The sequence below is a fragment of the Cervus canadensis genome, chromosome 18 (assembly GCF_019320065.1).
Source record: "Cervus canadensis isolate Bull #8, Minnesota chromosome 18, ASM1932006v1, whole genome shotgun sequence".
Classification (NCBI taxonomy): Eukaryota; Metazoa; Chordata; class Mammalia; order Artiodactyla; family Cervidae; genus Cervus; species Cervus canadensis.
Window position 1 is genome coordinate 9,567,251 of NC_057403.1, and position 20,364 is coordinate 9,587,614.

The window sequence follows — 20,364 nt, forward strand, 5'->3', positions numbered from 1 at the left end:
ATCCTTAAAGGTTTACAGAAAATTGATGAACCCTTCACTAGTTTAAAAATAAAATAGAGACAGAAGGATCAAGATGCCAGAGGATCTCTCTCCACAAGCACATGAAGAATACATCAGAAACGGAACACTTCTCACAGAGCCCAGCTGGACACTAGCAGAGGCCCTTGGAAATCTACGAGGACAGATACATTCCTGCTGAGCCAGGTAGGACAAGAGAAAGAAGAAGGAAAAGGAAGAGGAGAGGACGTGGGATGGGGCCTGCAGCCCTGGGGGGACATGAAAGTGAGGAGCAGTCTGCACATCCAGGGAAGCCTCTCGTGGGGAGCTCAGTTTGGACAGGAGGAGAGCCTCATTCTCTGTGGGAGAGAACATGGCAACCCGCGTGTGGCAGCAGGACAGGGTGAGACCTGCACACGGGGGCCTGACCCCTGCCCTGCCCACCCAGCCTGAGAGGCATGCCCACCGCTGCAGACAAGGGCTGGGTGCCGAATTGTGGGGTTCAGAAAGCAGACCCAGGCAGAGGCCTGCGGTTGGCAGTGAGGAAACATCCTGAGGGGACGGGAGTGAGGGAGGGCTCTGTAAACGGGATGCTTGTGGAGGAAGCCTGAACCACCACAGAGCAGAGCACAAATCTCTGGACCAATCTCTGCACCAAGGTGCAGGCACCAGGAGGATGACTAACGAGGTGCCCGTAGCCTTCAAAACAGAGACTACAAGCAGAAAACTGGACAAAATGAGATGGCAAAGGAATGTGTGACAGAGGGAGAAGCAGGCTAAGAACCTACAGGAAGCACTAAATGAAGAGGAGACAGGCAACCTAAGGATTACTTCTCGCTTTTAGTCATCTGAAGTGGAGACACCAAACATTTTCACAAATCCTAGCTGCCTAATAATTCTTTAGTCCACTTCTTGTCACACATGTTTCTGAAAATGTTCTATTAGATGTTTCAATGTGAAAATAGTAAATGATATTGACAGATAACTAATCAGATGCTGAAGACACATAGGACAATATCTAGAAAACTGATTACAGGTAAGATAAACTTAATATAACTACTAGTTCTTAAGAAAGAGAGACTTTTGAAAATATGCTTGAAACACTGGGAATTATACTCATTGCTCTGTGGAGACCTAAATGGGAAGGAGATCAGTAGAATGGCAAAGACTAGAGATCTCTTCAAGAAAATTAAAGATAACAGGGGAATATTGTGCCAAAAATGGGCACAATAAAGGACAGAAATGGCATGGACCTAACAGAAGCAGAAGACTTTAACAAAAGGTGTCAGGAATAAATGGAAGAGCTATACATAATATCCTAATGACCGTGATAACCAGGATGGTGTGATCACTCACCTAGACACACACATCCTGTAGTCTGAAATCAAGTGGGCCTAGGAAGCATCAATACCAGCAGAGCTAGTGGAGGCGATGGAATTCCAGTTGAGCCATTTCAAATCTTAAAGATGATGTTGTGAAAGTGCTGCACTCAACATGCCAGCAAATTTGGAAAACTCAGCAGTGGCCACAGGACTGGAAAAGGTCAGTTTTCGTTCTAATCTTGAAGAAAGGCAATGCCAAAATTTCTTAAAATGACCGCACAATTGCACTCATTTCAAATGCTAGCAAAGAAAGTCTCAAAATTCTCCAAGCAAGGCTTCAGCAGAATGTGAACTGAGAACTTCCAGACTTTCAAGCTGGATTTCAAAAAGACAGAGGAACCAGAGAACAAATTGTCAACATTCCTTGGATCACTGAAAAAGCAAGAGAGTTCCAGAAAAACATCTGCTTTGGCTTTGTTGACTATGCCAATGCCTTAGAACGTGTGGATCACAACAAACTCTCGAAAATTCTTAAAGAGATGGGGGTACCAGACCACCTTACCCATCTCCTGAGAAATCTGTGTGCAGGTCAAGAAATGAGAGTTAGAACCAGACATGGAATAACGGACTGGTTCCAAATTCGGAAAGCATTATGTCAAGATTGTATATTGTCACCCTGCTTATTTAACTTATATGCAGAGTACATCATGCAGGAGTCCTTAGTTGGGAAGATTCCCTGGAGACGGGAAAGGCTCCCCACTCCAGTATTCTGGCCTAGAGAATTCCATAGATGGTATAGTCTGTGGGGCCGCAAAGAGTCAGACATGACTGAGCAACTTTCACTTCCATCTTTGACATTTCATCATGCTAAATGGTGGGCTGGAAGAAGCACAAGCTGGAATCAAGATGCAGAGAGAAATATCAAATACCTCAGATATACAGGCGACACCATCCAAAGGGCAGAAAGCAAAGAGAAACTGAGGAGTCCCCTGAAGAAACTGAAAGAGGCAAGTGAAAAGCTGGCCTCAACTCAGGATTGAAAAAACCAAGATCATGGCATCCAGTCCCATCACTTCATGGCCAATAGGTGCGCAAACAATGGAAACAGTGACAGACTTAATTTTTTGGGGTTCCAAAAATACTGTAGATTGTGACTGCAGCCATGAAATTAAAAGATGCTTGCTCCCTGGAAGGAAAACTAAGAGCAACCTAGGCAGCATATTAAAAAGCAGAGACGTTAATTTGCTGACAAATGTTAGTCTAATCAAAGCTATGGTTTTTCCACTAGTCATGTATGAATGTGACTTGGACCATAAAGAAAGTTAAGTCCTGAAAACGTGATGTTTTTGAACTAAGGTGTTGGAGAAGACTCTTGAGTCCCTTGGACTGCAAGGAGATCACACCACTACATCCTAAAGGAAATCAGTCCTGAGCATTCATTGGAAGGACTTAATGCTGAGGATCCAATAATTAGGCCACCTCATGCAAAGCACTGACTCATTGGATAACACCCTGATGCTGGGAAAAACTGAGGGCAGGCGGAGAAGGGGACGACAGAGGATGAGATGGTTGTATGCATCACGGACTTGATGGACATGAGTTTGACCAGGCTCCAGGTGTTGGTGATGGAGAGAGAAGCCTGGGGTGCTGCAGTCAATGGGTTTGCAAAGAATGGGACACGACTGAGAGACTGAATGAACTGACGGGTATAATTGATTCTTTTCGGTGTACAGTAGTACAACATTGTAAAACAGGGGTATTCCAATTAGAACTTTAAAAAATTTTTCCTTTATATAATCTAGAAATTCTTATAGTTTGAATAAACCATTAATAATATGTGTGGAAAATATGCTAAGTTTTATGCCAATTTATTTTAAAATTCTGTGAGGTAATTGAATATATTAAAGTAGCTTAGCATTTCAAAATGGGGCCAAATACACTTAAGATATTTCATGTGAATTCATATAAGGAAAAGAGAAACTTTGAAGTAAACCTGAGATGGGCATTCTTTGATTTTTGACAGGTTTTGCTTGAAACCTGCAGTGAAAAAATTACTTGGATTTGAAATTTATTTAGAAGGTCCTATCTCTAGCTCCCAGTGGATAGGAAGCCATAAATGAGAAAACAAAACCCGTCCCCAGTTTTCCTAGAAGTTCAGCAGTTTGTCTACCACTTCATTCACACATTTTTGTCTGGAGGTAGAAACTCTAAAAGGGCTGTCATACAGTTACTCAGAAATGGACACAGTTTTCCTAGGATCCCCAAGAAATGGAAGAGCAACCAATGAATGCAGTTTGTAAGCAGCCAAGAGGAGACTTTTAGTTCACACTATGATGGAGAAAAGTAACCACTGGAGAGGAATTTATGAATGATTTAAGAGACAGAATAGGCAAGTGATACATTTCTATGACAGCAGTGGACACAAACCCAGGTTTTCCAAAATCATTCCCATTGAAGCAGGTCTTCCAAAACCACCTAGGGAAGGATGACTTCCTCGCTGCTCCTTGGACCTCTCATCTGACTCATCATCTCCATCCATTCATTCCTACCTGGGTATATGGCTGCTGTCTCCGCTCTCCTGATACTCCTGGGATTGTGCAGTTGCTCCAGAAAGGTGACCAGATTCAGCCCAGAGACTACAAGTCCTGTTCATCAGAGAAAGGAATATTTGTGTTCTTAGAGATTCATCCGTGTCCAATCCTATATGTATTCAGGTGAGACGACAATGCATGAGAGAATGTTAATACAGCCTAGAAAATGATTTCCCCAAATACTTTATTCAAAGCACCTCTACAACACTAACAAATACATGACAATCAAATCCTGAGATTTTGGTCACCTACCGCTAAGGCAAAAGTAAGTGTGTAAGTGTGAAATTAAGAGAGGGTGCAACTATTTAATACCACAGAACTTATACAATTACCGCTAGCCTAGAATGAAGCAGGCAGAGCACATCAAGGAAGAAGACGGTTACAGGCATAATGAATCGTCATGAAGCCCTTCTCTCTAAACTCACAGATAGCCATTTTCCCCTAGAAAGCAGAGATCTGAAACTATTGTGGGAAGCAGAAAATTTCAGAAGAGAGTCTGGAAATAAAGGAACCAAAACCCAGTGGGCAGAAAAAGGATTCTGGAAGGCAGTTATCCTCACCCAAGGAGGCCAGGTTCCCGTAGTTCTCTAACATCGCGTCTGTGTAAATGCCCGCTGACCGAGGTCCAGGCATTCCCACTCCTCCTGAGTGAAGTCTATGGCCACATCCCGGAATGTCAACTGTCCCTGAAATACAAAGTATAGATGCCATGTGGCGGTGGGAAGTCTTCCTAATGTGACCCATGATGGAAACAGCAAGTTTAGCCACCTGGTTTTCCTTTAGGAGAGTGCCTGCTATTACACAGAATATAATTTTTACACAGTAATAGTTTCGCTGTATTTTTAACCCCAAGGAAAGAGGATGAGATGTGATCCACGAACTACTACAGGAGCTATTATGACTTGGAAGAGGAATTATAAAATAATCAGGAACTATACAATAAATATTGGCATATTTATTTTTGAGTGTGGTACTTATGTGACACAGGATAAACTATCAAAAAAAGAACACGGGAAATACTTTTAAAAAGCACATTCCAATCCAAACGTGATGGAGTGGGCCCAATGCGCCACATTTTTAACAAGCTTATTCGAACTAGTAATGTTGAAAATTCTCCTTCATGAATGACCATTTTGAACAGCTATGAAGTAGAATAGTAAGGAAAGAATTCATACTTAACTTAGAACTTTAAGTGTTCTACAGATTTTATAGGTCTCATAGGATACAAACCTTGGTGGCAAGAATCATTTTATCTATTTAGCATCTACTATATATCTTTCTGACAGTTTTACAGAGTCTTGAATGTGCAACAGAAATAATTTAAAATCAATTATGCTGCTGTTGCTTCTTTTCGAAAGTATTTTAACAAACATTCTTTAAATGGCAGATCTGAAACTTTACATCAGTTTATGGACTCTAGACTTTAACAAAACAGAGACAAATATACAGAGACAACTGTACGGAAAGTTTACCGACATTTCTGTATTCCTAAATAATACTAAAAGCAAGAAAAGTGTTCCTATTCTTTGCACCCCAAGGACTGTAGCCTGCCAGGCTCCTCTGTCCATGGGATTCTCCAGGCAAGAATACTGGAATGGGTAGCCATTCCCTTCTCCAGGGAATCTTAATAAAGAAGAAGAAGAAAAAAATTGATATAATCTTGTTAACATGTTTATGCATCTAGAGATATACTACAATGGGACTATATACTCAGTAATAGAGAAAAAGTGTCATGTCAATGAAATCAGGAACATTTTTAACTGACTAAAAATGTACATAAATATTTCAGGATGATATTATTTTAATTTTTAAAAATTAAAATAGTGTGCAGACATACACAACAATATAAAATAAAGTGGAGCTCTGGTTCTGAATTTTTAAATTTCCTGACAGTCTGTATTGCTTCCATTTAGCTATATTTTAAAACTGAACAGTTGAACATAGATTACCACTAATAGGGTTCTTGTAAACATTTTGGAAAATGCAGAAAGAGGATGAAACTTTGTCTGTGATGTGAGCATGCATTTACTGGAAATGATCAGACCTGGGCTTGAGTGATGGAAACCCCCACTCCCAAAACCCAGCATCTCTAGTAAACACATGTGAGTATTGTCAATGAGAAACTGGCACTTGCCAAGAACATTGCCAGCAAGTGAACAACAACAAGGACGTTTGCCATCTGCCTCTGTGAAGAATGAACCTTCTGGTGCTGAAACTGTTGATGTTCAACCTCCCCTGAGGGACTTCAGGTTGGATTCAAGCACTCTGTGCTCCAGGGAATCTGGTGGAACTCGTCTGAAGAGAGTTAGCTGTTTTCAGGAACTGATTTCAGGATTCCAATCCTTGCATCTCTTCATATCTGTGTGTGCTGGGCTTAGTCACTCAGTTGTATCCAACACTTTGTGACCCCATGGACTGTAGCCCACCAGGCTCCTCTGTTAATGGGGATTCTCCAGGCAAGAATACCAGAGTGGGTTGCCATGCCCTCCTCCAGGGGATCTTCTGAACCTATGGATCAAACCCAGGTCTCCCGCATTTAGCATCTGAGTCATCAGGGAAGCCCCTTCATATCTAGAAAAGCACCAAATCACTCAACGGTGACATCAGTTGCTCATGACTGGCAGAAATGCTTTTTGTCAAGTTAGCGCTTGACTGCACTGAATCTTGTACACCCACCTTCCCCCACCGCCTCTTGGAGCAGTTTCTCAGAGTTACCTGAGGTGCTGTCTCCTGGGTTCCTGTGTTCATTTTGCTCCAAATAAAACTTAACTCACAATTCTCAAGTTGTGCATCTTTCTTAGCCAACAGTATTCATCGTTCAAAGCAAAGAGAAACCAAGATGATACAGAGTTTCCCCACTAAATGTGACAGTTGCCCATATCCCTCACTTTTTGTTTCCAATACCCCTTTGTGAAGGCAGGAAAAAGAAAAAAAAAAAAAGAATCTCATAGCATGGGATTCTCACAGAAGCACCTGAACTAGTGAACATCCCAGGCCATGGGGTAAGAAGTACATGGAAAAATGTATTATCCCTGCCAAGCATTTTGGCAATATTATGAAAAGCATGATCTCAATCTATTATGAAAAATATTAGTTTTTTGCAATTTGCAGTTCATATATACCTCCCATGATCTGTAACCTAATAGTACATGTCATAGTAAGTTTTTCTTATTGAAACAGAGGATGGCCTCTGGTACTTTTTTTATTTCTAAAAATTTTCTGAGAAATTCTGGACTGCTGAGTTCATTCTATTTATAAGGGCATTTTTTTTTTTTTTTTAAACTCCTGTTCTACAGAACTGAATTGCATCTACATGTAAACTCATCACGGCATATCCCTACTTCCCTAGGATGCCAACATGAACCACATTCCAATGGGAATCTCAGATACCAGTTACCCCCCCATGTTCATTTCTCAAAAAGGAAAGTCACTAATTCATCCTGAGAATTCATCATGCTCTACAGAAAGCAAGGATAGAATGAAGAAAAGACTGTGGGACACAAGGGAGAAGCAGGCTAAGAGCCGGTCTTCACCATGATAAGAAATAAAGGAAAAAGAAGACATTGACAACAACAAACCGCCAGAGAGAAACACTAGAATCAGAGCGTAAAGGTGTGCAGCTTCTCAGCCCAGCCCTTTCAGGAGGAAACGCAGACACAGCCCCCGACCCGGGACAGGACGTTCACCTGAGAAGCTGCCATCTCCTCGTCTTCTTCCTCCTGCTCTGCGTCTTCTTTGGGGATATTATGTCCCAAACTCGCATACAGGCTGAGAAAATACCTTTAAAGGCATCCACACAGCTCTTTCACTTTCAGCTGCTGCCGTGAAAAAGAAGAGAACGTCTTCTTTCTCTCTCCCTTTTCTGAGCTCTTTTCTGGCTTCCTCTGTCCCTCAGCTGTAGTGGGTAACCAAGATTAAGCTGATATGCTAATCACATCGTGGGTTTGGTGCTCACTTTCCCCACTCTCTTTGCAGACCACCCGGAGAGTTCGCTTTCTTTTCACATTAGAGAGACCAAGCCCAGAACTGTTGCAGGAATGGGGACCCCTTCCAGGGCCCGAAACTGGGCTCTTGTCTAACACTCAGAAAGGAATTGTCTGAGGAGACACATGTGCTGACAAAGCAAGAGACTTTATTGGGAAAGTGCACCAGGGGGGAGAGCAGTAGGTAAGGGAACCCAGCAGAACTGCTCTATCGTGTGGCTTGCAGTCTTGCATTTTATGGTGATGGGATTAGTTTCCGGGTGGTCTTTGGCCAATCATTCTAATTCAGAGCCTTTCCTGGTGGCGCACGCGTCGCTCAGCCAAGATGGATGCTAGCTAGAGGGATTCTGGGAAGTGGACAGACACGCAGTGTTTCCTTGTGACCTTTCCTGAACTCATCCGGTTGGCAGTGGCTTATTAGTTCCGTATTCCTTATCAGGATCTCTTGTCAAGAAACAACTCATGCAAATGGTTACTATGGTGCCTGGCCAGGGTGGGCGGTTTCAATCAGTGTGCTTCCCCTAACAGAAGCATGTTGTAAAAATCCGACTTCTTGTGGCATTTTCAGATGGGCTCCTTTCACTTAATAAAATGCATGGAATTATTGTCCATGTATTTTATACCTTGAACACTTAATATAAAAATGCTTAATATCTATGTCTCCAGCTCTAGTCCTGCTCATTATATAGGATCATCAATAATATTTTCTAGATTATATATATATATATATATGTTAATACAATATTTTCACAAATATAGACATTAGACCTGTGGACACCGTGGGAGAATGAGAGGGGGCCCAATTGAGAGAAGAGCCTCGGCATATATTCACCGCAATGTATAAAATAGGTAGCAAGTGGGAAGCTGCTGCATAGCACAGAGAGCTCAGCGCAGGGCTCTGTGACGGCTAGAGGGGGGAGACGGAGACCGTGGGAGGTTCAAGAGAGAGTGGGTGTACATATACCTATGGGGATTGATTAAGTTGTCCAGCGGAATCTAACACAACATTGTAAATTTATATACATCTCAATTTATATACATCTCAATATAAATTCCAATTTATATACATCTCAAACATAAACAAACAGACTGATAACCCTGTGCTGAAGAATCCCCCTGACAGTGTGGGGCCCTTGAGCATCATCCCTGGCCCAGGAACACTCCACGTGCTGTGGGGAGACTAAGCCTGTGCCCCACAGGTGCTGAGGCTGGGTGGGGCAACTTGCTCTTTTCCATGGGCAAGACACAAAAGAAAGATGCTCACCATCGCTAAATAATAAGAAATGCAGAACAAAACTACAGTGACGTATCACCTCATGCCAGTCAGAATAGCAAAAAGCCCACTAATAATGTCATAAACGTGGAAGAGGCTTGGAGATCAGGGAACCTCCTGAATGGCTGGAGGGAATGTAAGCTGATGCAGTCACTTGGGAGGACAGTGTGGAAGTTCCTTAAAAAATGTAACCTCCTGACATTTAAGGAAATGAATTCCCAGAATTGTAGACAGAATAGATTAGTTGACAAATTTATAAGATTTGCAGTTTTTAGTAAATCATCTTCAACTCTGAAATGAGCAGTTGTGGTCTAGCATTCCTCAATTCTTTAAGTAAATGTGTACTAATACACACACACTCACATGTTCCTTGAATTTCTCACTGCTAGTCTTTATACCTTCAGATATTTATTTATTGTGTTCAATGTATGCTATATAAATTATATAACATATATACTTTCAGATATTTATATATTGCATTGCGTATGTCATAGCCATGAGAAAACAGTTCCTTTAAGCCTTACAAAAACATATGCTAAGAAATAGGGTTAGATTTTACAAATCTTAGTTCAGAATTTTACCATTATGACTTTTAAGTATTCTTGTGATGAATGTTAAATTTACATTTGCTTAAATGAGCCCATGAAAAGTCTTACTTAGCTCAATAGAAGAACAAAGGACAACTGAAGCAGGTGAGTTCATGACTCTGGGTCCTCAGAGAATTCACAGCAAGCTCTGAGTGAGGTCAAGGATAGAAGTGAGCAGAGAAAGAGGCAGTAATTGGGGTTCAGGTTTTTATAAGAGGCCCTGGGCGAAGTGCTGTGGGCTCCCCAGGCTGAGTGTGGATGGGTCCATTCAAACCAAGAGGAGCAGGATTTTGGTGGCTCTGTGAGGGTGGCATTGAAGGGGAGCCTGTGAATAGGCACTGGGGTTCAGCAAGCCTGCTGGTCTCAAGGAAGGGGGTCTTCTGGTGCAAGTGCTCACAGGACCTGCAGGCTGCCTGCTCCCCAGACAGACGCTGAGGCAGCAACAGCATGGAGCAGTTCAGGGGAGCTCTCAACAGTACTCTGTATGATCCTTCTTATTAGAACCGTCACAATGTCCCTGCGGTTACAGAGAGGGGGAAAAGTACAATGGAGAAATGATGGGAAATACATGATCTAATGATTTGAAACTTAAGGGCAGGAAGGAAACTAATTGTTACAGACTTCACCCTTCTATGCTACTGAAGAGTTTCTCGTTAGGTATTCTTTCCTGCAACCTTCAATTGCTAGGCTAACACTTCATTCATTACACACCAACATTTACACAAGAAACCATTCAGTTTTATTGCTTAACATGTATGCTTATCACACACAGAATAAAACCTTTTACACTCCACTATGTAACTTTGGTTAAAATACAGATTATAAGCATGAACAATGATAATATACCTCTGATACAATGATCTGAGAACTGTGATTTCTACGGTTACAAAAGGGAGGCTAATCATTTAAGAAGACATACAATAATTACATGATTTTTCTGGGAAGGATTTTCCCTACATTTCTAGGGTAGCAGAGATGTCTTTAACTGAAACATGGCTACGATATTCATGACTTCTGTTGATATTATAAAATACATCAAGATTTTAGTGAACTGTCTTTGTACTTTACTTTAAAAGCAAGTGACATAACTATTGAAAATGTACATTGAAAATGTACTTTAATCTGTGGAATTATTCCCTGAACACTTATATCACGGTGACTTACAGGGATGTGTGACATGAATGACAAACACCACCATTTAGATGTTCACTGCACATGTTACATTCCTGTGTCCTTAATCTTATAATGGAGAAAATTATAAATGTTTTCTTCCTAGAAAGAAGGGCTTCTCTCATCTTTGAGGTAGCAACCATCAAAAACATAACTTTGCATGCACACTAGAAATGAAGTGTAGCATGGAGTAATTTGAGAATTCAGTTACATTCATTTTGGTTTTCAAATAATCACAAATCGTTTCAACATCAACAAACATACATAGCTAGTAACTGTACATGGCTGAACATCACCTCTTCATCTTGTGATCCATACTAACCTATCAACTTTCTGTCTATTTTAACTATGAATCACTATCTACAATATTTCTCCCTAAGAGGAACGTCAGAAAACAGGGTTTATGAAATACTTTCTAGTATGCATTTCCTGATATTTATTTAGGTTTGATTTTTTGTAAATACTTATTTATATTTTCTTTACGTCATTCCGTATCATTCTTATATAAACAGTCTTGGGTTTCCTGAACTGTATATTCAGGACAAACCTCTTCCATGTCTTACTTCATTACTAGGGTTTCCCTCCAGGACATGCTCTCTGATGTCCAGTGAGATGAGAGCTCTGATTAAAGCCTTTGCAGGTTTCTTTACATTTATGAGAATTCCTTCAGTATGAATTATCTGATGGTAAGTAAAACCAATGTGCTGGGTTAAAGTCTATGTCACAGTCCTTACATTTATAAGGCTCCTCTTCAGTATGAATTCGCTCATGTTAAATAAGAGTTGCATAGTGACTGAAAACTTTACCACGTTCTTTACAAGTTTTCCCTCCAGTGTGAATTCTCTGATGGCGAGTAAGACCGGCGCAGCGCCTAAAGTCTTTGCCACAATCCTTACATTTATAAGGCTTCTCTCCAGTATGAATTCTCTGGTGTTGAGTGAGAGTAGAGCGTTGACTGAAAGCTTTTCCACATTCTTGACATTTATAAGGTTTCTCTCCAGTGTGAATTCTCTGATGGCAAGTAAGACCTGAGTGCCAGCTAAAGCCTTTGCCACAATCCTTACATTTATAAGGCTTCTCTCCAGTATGAATTCTCTGATGGTACATAAGGCCTGAGCCCTGGCTAAAGTCTTTGCCACAATCCTTACATTTATAAGGCTTCTCTCCAGTATGAACTCTCTGATGGGACATGAGGTCTGAGCCCCGGCTAAAGTCTTTGCCACAATCCTTACATTTATAAGGCTTCTCTCCAGTGTGAACTCTCTGATGGTTCATAAGGCCTGAGGCCTGGCTAAAGTCTTTGCCACAATCCTTACATTTATAAGGCTTCTCTCCAGTATGAATTCGCTGGTGTTTATTACGAGTTGCATATTGACTGAAAGCTTTTCCACATTCTTGACATTTATATGGTTTCTCTCCAGTGTGAATTCTCTGATGGCAAGTAAGACCTTTGCGTTGAATAAAGCCTTTGCCACAATCCTTACATTTATATGGCTTCTCTCCAGTATGAATTCGCTGGTGTTTAATAAGAGTTGCGTATTGACTGAAAGCTTTTCCACATTCTTGACATTTATAAGGTTTCTCTCGAGTGTGAATTCTCTGATGGCAAGTAAGACCTTTGCGTTGAATAAAGCCTTTGCCACAATCTTTACATTTATAAGGCTTCTCTCCAGTATGAATTCGCTGGTGTTTATTACGAGTTGCATATTGACTGAAAGCTTTTCCACATTCTTGACATTTATACGGTTTCTCTCCAGTGTGAGTTCTCTGATGGCAAGTAAGACCTTTGCGTTGAATAAAGCCTTTGCCACAATCCTTACATTTATAAGGCTTCTCTCCAGTATGAATTCGCTGGTGTTTAATAAGAGTTGCGTATTGACTGAAAGCTTTTCCACATTCTTGACATTTACAAGGTTTCTCTCCAGCATGAATTACCTGATGTTTATGAAGACATGAGCACTGTTTAAAGGCTTTGCCACAATCCTTACATTTAGAAGACTTCTCCCGTGTATGGACTCTCTGATGGTAAGTAAGACTTGAGTGCTGGCTAAAGCCTTCACCACATTCCTTACATTTATAAGGCTTCTGGCCAATATGGATTCGCTGATGTTGACTAAGTTTTGAACTCTGATTAAATGATTTGTCACATTCTGTACATGTGAAAGTATTCCATCCTGTATGAATTTCCCTATGTTTACATAGGTTGAGTGCGTTAGTAAAGACTTTCTCACATTTCTTACACTTGTACTTTTTCTGTGGATTCTGAATACTCTGCTGTTGAATAAGTTCTGAAGACAGATTAGACACATCATATTCACTACAATTGTAAGTCTTCTCTCCAGTATGTGTACTCTTATTTAGTGAAAGACCTGATGCTCGATAAAAGATATTCCTACATGTATTACTTTTAGAATCCTTATCTGAAGATTGAGGTGCCTGATATTTCCTAAGATCAGAGTCTTGTTCAATGTTATATCCACTGTCATTGTATGAACAGTTTCTTGCTCCATCATAAATACTCTGGAAACTATTGGGGTTGGAGCTCCTACTTAAGGCCTGACTCGTGTTATTACACATGAAAAGTTGTTTTATATTAACCCTATCATGATATGTATCAAACAGTGATGGCTGAATTAAGTCTCCTCCATTATTATCAACATTACACATTTTGGATTGGAGAGAACCTGTCTGTTGGTGGAAGAATAATGACCCGTTGCTCACAGACCCCTCAAGTTGATTATATTGTGAGTTTTCCCCATCATTTGTAAACTTCTCCTTTTCAGACGTGGTTGAATGTATGTGTAATCGAAGTCTATGTTCAGAGTGGTCTGAACGAACATTTGGAATAGACACTGGATGACTTTCCAGATTTTCCACATTTCCCCTCAGGGAACGTGTGTGTTTCAAAAACTGATGTGAGTCATTGCTTACAAAGATACACTGCGCGGCAGACGGTGATGACTGAATCGGGTGCTTTCCCCAATTTGACTCCCAGTGCTCATTTCTTCTGGCAGTCATGTCCACAGTATGTGAAGCGGTCTCAATTTCTTTATGTCCATATAAACATCCTCTCAGTCTGTCACATACCCTTGTATGTCCCCAGTCTTTGGTTAAATGGTCATTTCCGAGGGGAGCTCTTTCATATAGGTTTGCTTTTTGCATTAAATTTTCAAACCTTGGATTCTTTGACATCAAACCATGGGTGTTGTGAGAAAACAGACCTAAAAGATACCAAATAGAAGCTTTCTTATCTACTATTCTCAGTGAATATCCTTGAAGATTTAGAGAAAATGGGGACCCAAGGATCAAGATGCCAGAGGATTAGGCAGATTGGAGTTCATCTCTCTCCACAAATGCATCAAGAATACATCAGAATTGGAAGAACTCTCACAGAGCCCCCTCTGAACACTAGCAAAGAACCTACACCACCTAAAAGGACAAGAAAGATTCCTGCTGAGCCAGGTAGGACCAAAAAAGAAGAAGGAGAAGGAAGAGGAGAGCAACTGGGATGGGACCTGTAAGCTTGGGGGGATCTGAAGAGAGAAGAGGTGTCCACATCCGGGGGAGCCCCTCATGGGGGAGCCCAGTTTGGACAGAAGGAGAGCCTCATTCTCTGTGGAAGAGAACATGGCAACCCGCGTGTGGCAGAGGGGAGTGAGAGCTGCAGATGGGGTGCTGACCCTGCCCTGCCCACCCAGCCTGAGAGGGTGTCCACCTCAAGGGTGTCCACCACTGCAGACGAGGGCTGGGTGCTGGAACGTGGGCTTTGGGGAGCAGACCCAGGCAGAGGACTGCGGTTGGCCATGAGGAGACATCCTGAGGGGACGGGAGGGAGGGAGGAGCTCTGCAAATGGGACGCTTGTGGAGAAGCCTGCACCACCAAAGCGCAGAGCGCCATTGTTGACTGAGGCCCAAAGGGAAGAACCCCCAGGGCAGCCTCTCTCCCCCGTGCTGGCCCCTCATCCCTGGCAGTAGGGAGGACCACCACCCGGGTGGGCTCTATTGAGGCCCAGCCACGGCCTCCCCCATGCCCCTCCTCCACCGTCAGCAGACCCCTGTGCCCTGGGGCAGCCTCTGGAGCAGACACCTGTGGGTGGGCCACATGCTCAGATGGAGCTGAAAGCACAGCTGAGCCCCAGGGTTGAGGAAGAAAAGCTGAGGTCTCTGCTCGCAGCTGCACTAACCATGCTTTTACACAGGCAACCGGCTTTGTCAGCTCAGCCCCTGCAGAGCATCTGAAGGACAAGGGGGACGCCCCGGTAACAGCAGGTGTGGCTTTAGCAACTGTAGACTTTGTGGGCTCGGACACGAGGGGACGGGGCCAGGCCGGGGTCTGAGCTGCCCCCACAGCACCACAGCACCTGGGACCTAGGCCCTGAGATCAGGGGATCTATGCTGGTGACTCGGGGAGAACAACATCTGAGAGACCCCAGGGCCGTGTGCCGGCATACCCATGCGTGAGGTGGGGCCAAGATCAGGGCCAACCAGGGTCACACGAGACTCACCCAATGGGTGAAAGTGACGCACAGAGCACATCTCAAGGGGAACATCCCCAGAGCAGCAATCCTCAGGGGCTTCTCTCCCGGGGGTGTGCTCCAATCCCACCTGCCTCCACACAGATCAGGATCACAGCGAAGAAACAGATCTGGGGGCTCTGTTCCGCCAACCAGGGCGCAGACCCACCACAGACAGGGCAGTGACAGCCACAGAGCGATGGGGAAGCACCCCTCAATATCCAGGGCAGGCTCGGTTACAGCAATCAAGTGCCCATCAAGGGGATCAGGGCACAAACCTCAGGACCAAACTGAGCCCCTAAAGGGCAGGCACAGGAAACAAGAGGAACTAGGATCCTGCAGCCTTCAGGGCAGAGACCACACACACAGAAAACGTAATAAAACCAGGGGACAAGGAGTATGGAGCAGAGGAAGGGGCAAAATAATAAGCTACAAGAACCACTCAATGAAGCGGAGACACGCAGTCTAATGATTACCTTTTGCCCTAAGTCGTCTTAAATGGAGACACCAAACATTTTCAGAAATACTAGGTGCCTTCCAATTCTTTAATCCACTTCTTACCACTTGTGTTTTATTGGAACACATTCTATTAGATGTTTGTATCTAAAAAATCATAAATGATATTGACATACAACTAATTAGAAACTGAGGGCCATAGGAAACTGATAACAAATGAGATAAATTAATAAAGTCTGGGGCAGCTGATAAGAAACAAGATAATAAAGCCTTAAGCAATTAAATAAGAAGTGAGATTTTAAAAAATGTGTTGGGATCACAGAGAACTCTACTCAGTTCCCTGCGGAGACCCAAATGGAAGGAAATCTAACAAACAATGGCTATTTATACGTGTACTTCATTCTCTTTGCTGTACAAGAGCACAACATTGTAAAACAATAAGGATTTAAATCCAATAAGGATGTAAAGGACTTAAAAGGACTTCTTTATATGATCTAAAATGTTAATAGTTTCAAACAACCATTAGAAATACGGTGGAAAATGTTCTAAACTATTTTGCCAATTTATTTAAAAAATCTTTGAGTTAATTGAATACATTAGAGTATTTTACCATTGAGGAATTGTGGCAAATGCACTTCAGATATTTAAAATGAGTTCACATAACGAAAAGTGAAACATTGGTGTAACTCAGAGATTTGCATTCTCTCATTTTATGGAAGTTTTGCTTTATACACTGAAATGAGTTTAAAATGCATAAGGTCATATTTGTAGCTTCCAGTCTTTTAGAAAATATAAATCATAAAATAAATTCTGTCTCCAATATTCCTAGAGTATTGATAGTTTGTTTACAATTCCACTCACACATTTCTTTCTAGAGGTAGAAACAAACTTTTAAAAGAGCATCTTATATTTATTCATCAATGGCAGTTTTCCTAGGACCCCCAAGAAATTAAAGAGCAGCCAACCCATGCAAGTTGTCACAAGCCAAGAAGAGAATTTGAATTCTCACTGTGGATGAGAAAAGTAATCATGGAGCTGAATTCATGAACGATTGAGAGGCAGAAGGAGCCAGGCAATGTCCGTCTATGACAGCAACAGAAATGAACCCAGAGTTCTCCAAAATCATTTCCACTGGAGCACGTCTTCCCAAGCCATAGGACAAAGGCTGACTTCCTCACTGCTCCTGGGACCTCTCACCTGAGTCATCAGCTCCATCCATTCACACCTACCTGAGTATGTGGCTGTTGTGTCCGTTCTCCTTACATCCCAGGGAGTCTTCATTTGCTCCAGAAAGGTGACCAGGTCCGGCTTTGAGACCACAAGACCTGTTCATCAGAGAAAGGAATATTTGTTTTGCTAGAGATTCATAAGTTTCCAACCCAATATGTATTTGGGTGAGAAGAGAACACACGGGTGAATGTTAATATAGCCTAGAGGATGATTTCCCCAAATACTTTATTGAAAGCACCCTTACAATACTAACAAATACATAAAAATCAGATCCTGAGATTCTGGTCAAGTACTACAAGGCTAAAGTAAGCAGTGTAAATGTGGTTTTAAGAGGAAGGTGTCACTATTTAATACCATGGAACTGATTTAATCACCACCATGCTAGAGTGAAGGAGGCAGATTACATCACGGAAGAAAAAGGTTAGAATCATACTGAATCACCATGAAGGCTTTCTTTCTAAACTCACAAATACCCATTTCCTGCTAGAAAGCAGGGATCTGAAGGTGTTGGTGGAAGCAGAAAATTCCAGGAGACGTTCTAGAAATGCAGGAACCAAACCCAGTGGTGGAAAAGGGATTCTGGAAGGCAGTTCTCCTCACCCAAGGAGGCCAGGTTCCCGTAGGTCTCTAACATCACATCCCTGTACAAGTCCCACTGACCGAGGTCCAGGCATTCCCACTCCTCTTGAGTGAAGTCTATGGTCACATCCTGGAATGTCAGCCGCCCCTGAAATACAAAGTACACATGCCATGTACTTTGGGGTCACAAAGAGTCAGACACAACTGCGATGGCAAAGAGTCAGACAGGACTGATGACTGAATGACTGAACTGAGTGACTGACTGACTGTCATATGGCCAAGAGAAGACTTCCTAACCTGACCCTAAACGAAAGCAGTAATTTCAGAGAACTGATTTTGATTTAGTGTAGTTTCTGGTATCACACAGTAACATTTTCTACCACATTTTTAACCCCAAGAAAAGAGGATATGATTCACAAGAAACTATTCTGATGTGGAAGAGAAATTATAATGTAATCAGATCAACACTGGCATATTTATTTTTGAGTGTTGTACTCGTGTGACCCAGGATAAATTGTCTACCAAAAACCAGGAAACATTTTTAAAAAGCAGATTCTGATCCAAGAGTTCTGGAGTGGAGAAATTGTGCCACATTTTTACCAAGCTTATTTGAACTAGTAATGTTGCAAATTCTGCTCCACAAATGACCATTCTGAACTGGAATGAAGGAGAATAGTAGGGAAGAATTCACACTTAAGTCTGAACTTTAAGTCTTTTACAAATTTTACAGGTCTTATAGGATAGTAACCTTGCAGCAAGAATCATTTTAACTATTTAGTATATACTGTATATCTTTCTGACAGTTTTTACAGAATCTGGAATGTGCAACAGAAATAATAGCTCCTCTGTCCATAGGATTCTCCAGGAAAGAATACTAGAGTAGGTACCTATTCCCTTTTTCTGAAAATCTTTAAAAAACGGATAAAAAACACAGCGATCAAATCATGTTAACAGGTTTGTGGACACAGACATATACTATAATGGGACTACATACTTATTAATAGTGAATAGGGAAAAGTTGTCATTTCAATAAAATAAAGTTTTTTTTTTAACTTATTAAAAATGTACATAAATATAATGGGATGATATTATTTTTATTTCTTTAAATAAACTAGAATACAGACATACAGAATGATGTAACATAAAGTAAAGGTCTGGTTCTGAATTTTTTAATTTCCTGAAAATCTATATCATTTCCAAAGAGCTATAGTTCAAATTTTAACACAGTTGAACATAGATTAGCACTAATAAGATTCTTATAAACATTTTGGAAAATACAAAAATGTGATGAGACTCTGTGATGTGAGTGTGGAGTGTACCTGGAAATGACCAGACCTGGGCTTGAGTGAGAAAAATCCCCCAAACCCAGCATCTCTACTAAACACAGTCATCTTCCAAAGCAAAGAGAAACTTAAGAGCTTATGGGATTCCCCCATTAACTGTGATAGTTTAGGCACATCCCTCACTTTTTTCCCCCAAGACACTTTTTAAAGACAAAAGGGAAATACATGAGCTGCGTCGCATGGGAATCTCACAGAAGTACTTAAACCAGTGACCATCAGAGTCGTGGGGTTAGAAGTAAATGGAAGAATGCATTACCACTGCATGGGTATGTTGGCAATATTATGGAAACCATGATCTGAATCCATCATTAAAAAAAGTTAGTTTTAAGCAAATTTCACTTCATATATACCTCCTGTGTCATGTAGCCTAATACCACATTTAATTAGTAAGTCTTTCTTATCGACACAGAGGAAGAGGATAGTCTCAACTACATTTTTTATTTTTGAATAAAATCTGGACCACTGAGTCCATTCTATTTCCAAGGGCATTGCCTTTTTCTCCTGTTCTAAAGACCTGAAGTTGCATCCAGATATAAACTCATCATGGCATTTCCCCTACTTCCCTAGGATCCCCACACAGAACAGCATTCCACTGGGAATCCCTTATACCAGTGCCTCCCCGTGTTGGTCTTTCACAAAGGGAATATGTTCAACATTGAAACTGACAGAACAATGTTGAGAATTCATCATGCTCTATAGAAAGCCAGGATACATACATTGGATAACAGGCTTTGGGACATAAGGAAGAAACTGTCTAAAGAGCCAGTCTTCTCTAATACAAGAAAAACTGGAAAAAGTAAACAGTTGGCAACAAACACCCTAGGTAGAAAACTTAGAAGCCGAGAATTGAAGGTTTGCAGATGTTCAGACCAGGCGTTTCAGGAGGAAAAGCAGACACAGCCCCAGACCCGGGACAGGACATTTACCTGAGAAGCTGCCATTTCCTCCTCTTCTTCCTCCAGCTCTGCGTCTCTTCTGGGGATTTTTATCACAAACTCACATCTGGGTGTTAAGTAGATAACTTTAAAGGCATCCACACAACTCTTGAATCTGCAACTGCTGCAATGATCGAGAAGAAATAGTTTTCTTGTTTCCCTTGGCCGTTTTCAGAGCTCCTTTGTTACCTTCTCCTTCCTGGTCTGCAGCGGATAATCCAGACTAACCTGATATGCTAATCACATCCTGTGTTTGGTGCTCACCTTTCCTGCCTTCTCTATGCAGACCACCCCTGCGAGTTCTCCTCCTTTCTTTCTGCCTTACAGAGTGCAGGCCACAGTACAATTCCCAAGACATAACAGACAGAACTACCAGGTTACCTG

At 41.7% G+C, this 20,364-nt stretch overlaps 1 protein-coding gene across 1 annotated transcript in view; it reads right to left on the reverse strand.

Moving 5' to 3' along the window:
* Positions 1-20,364, reverse strand: part of LOC122420697 (zinc finger protein 107-like) — a 213,946-nt gene that overhangs the window by 184,827 nt on the left and 8,755 nt on the right. Inside the window, 1 exon segment of the mRNA XM_043436095.1 lies at positions 17,833-17,850. Coding sequence (XP_043292030.1) covers positions 17,833-17,850 — 18 coding nt within the window.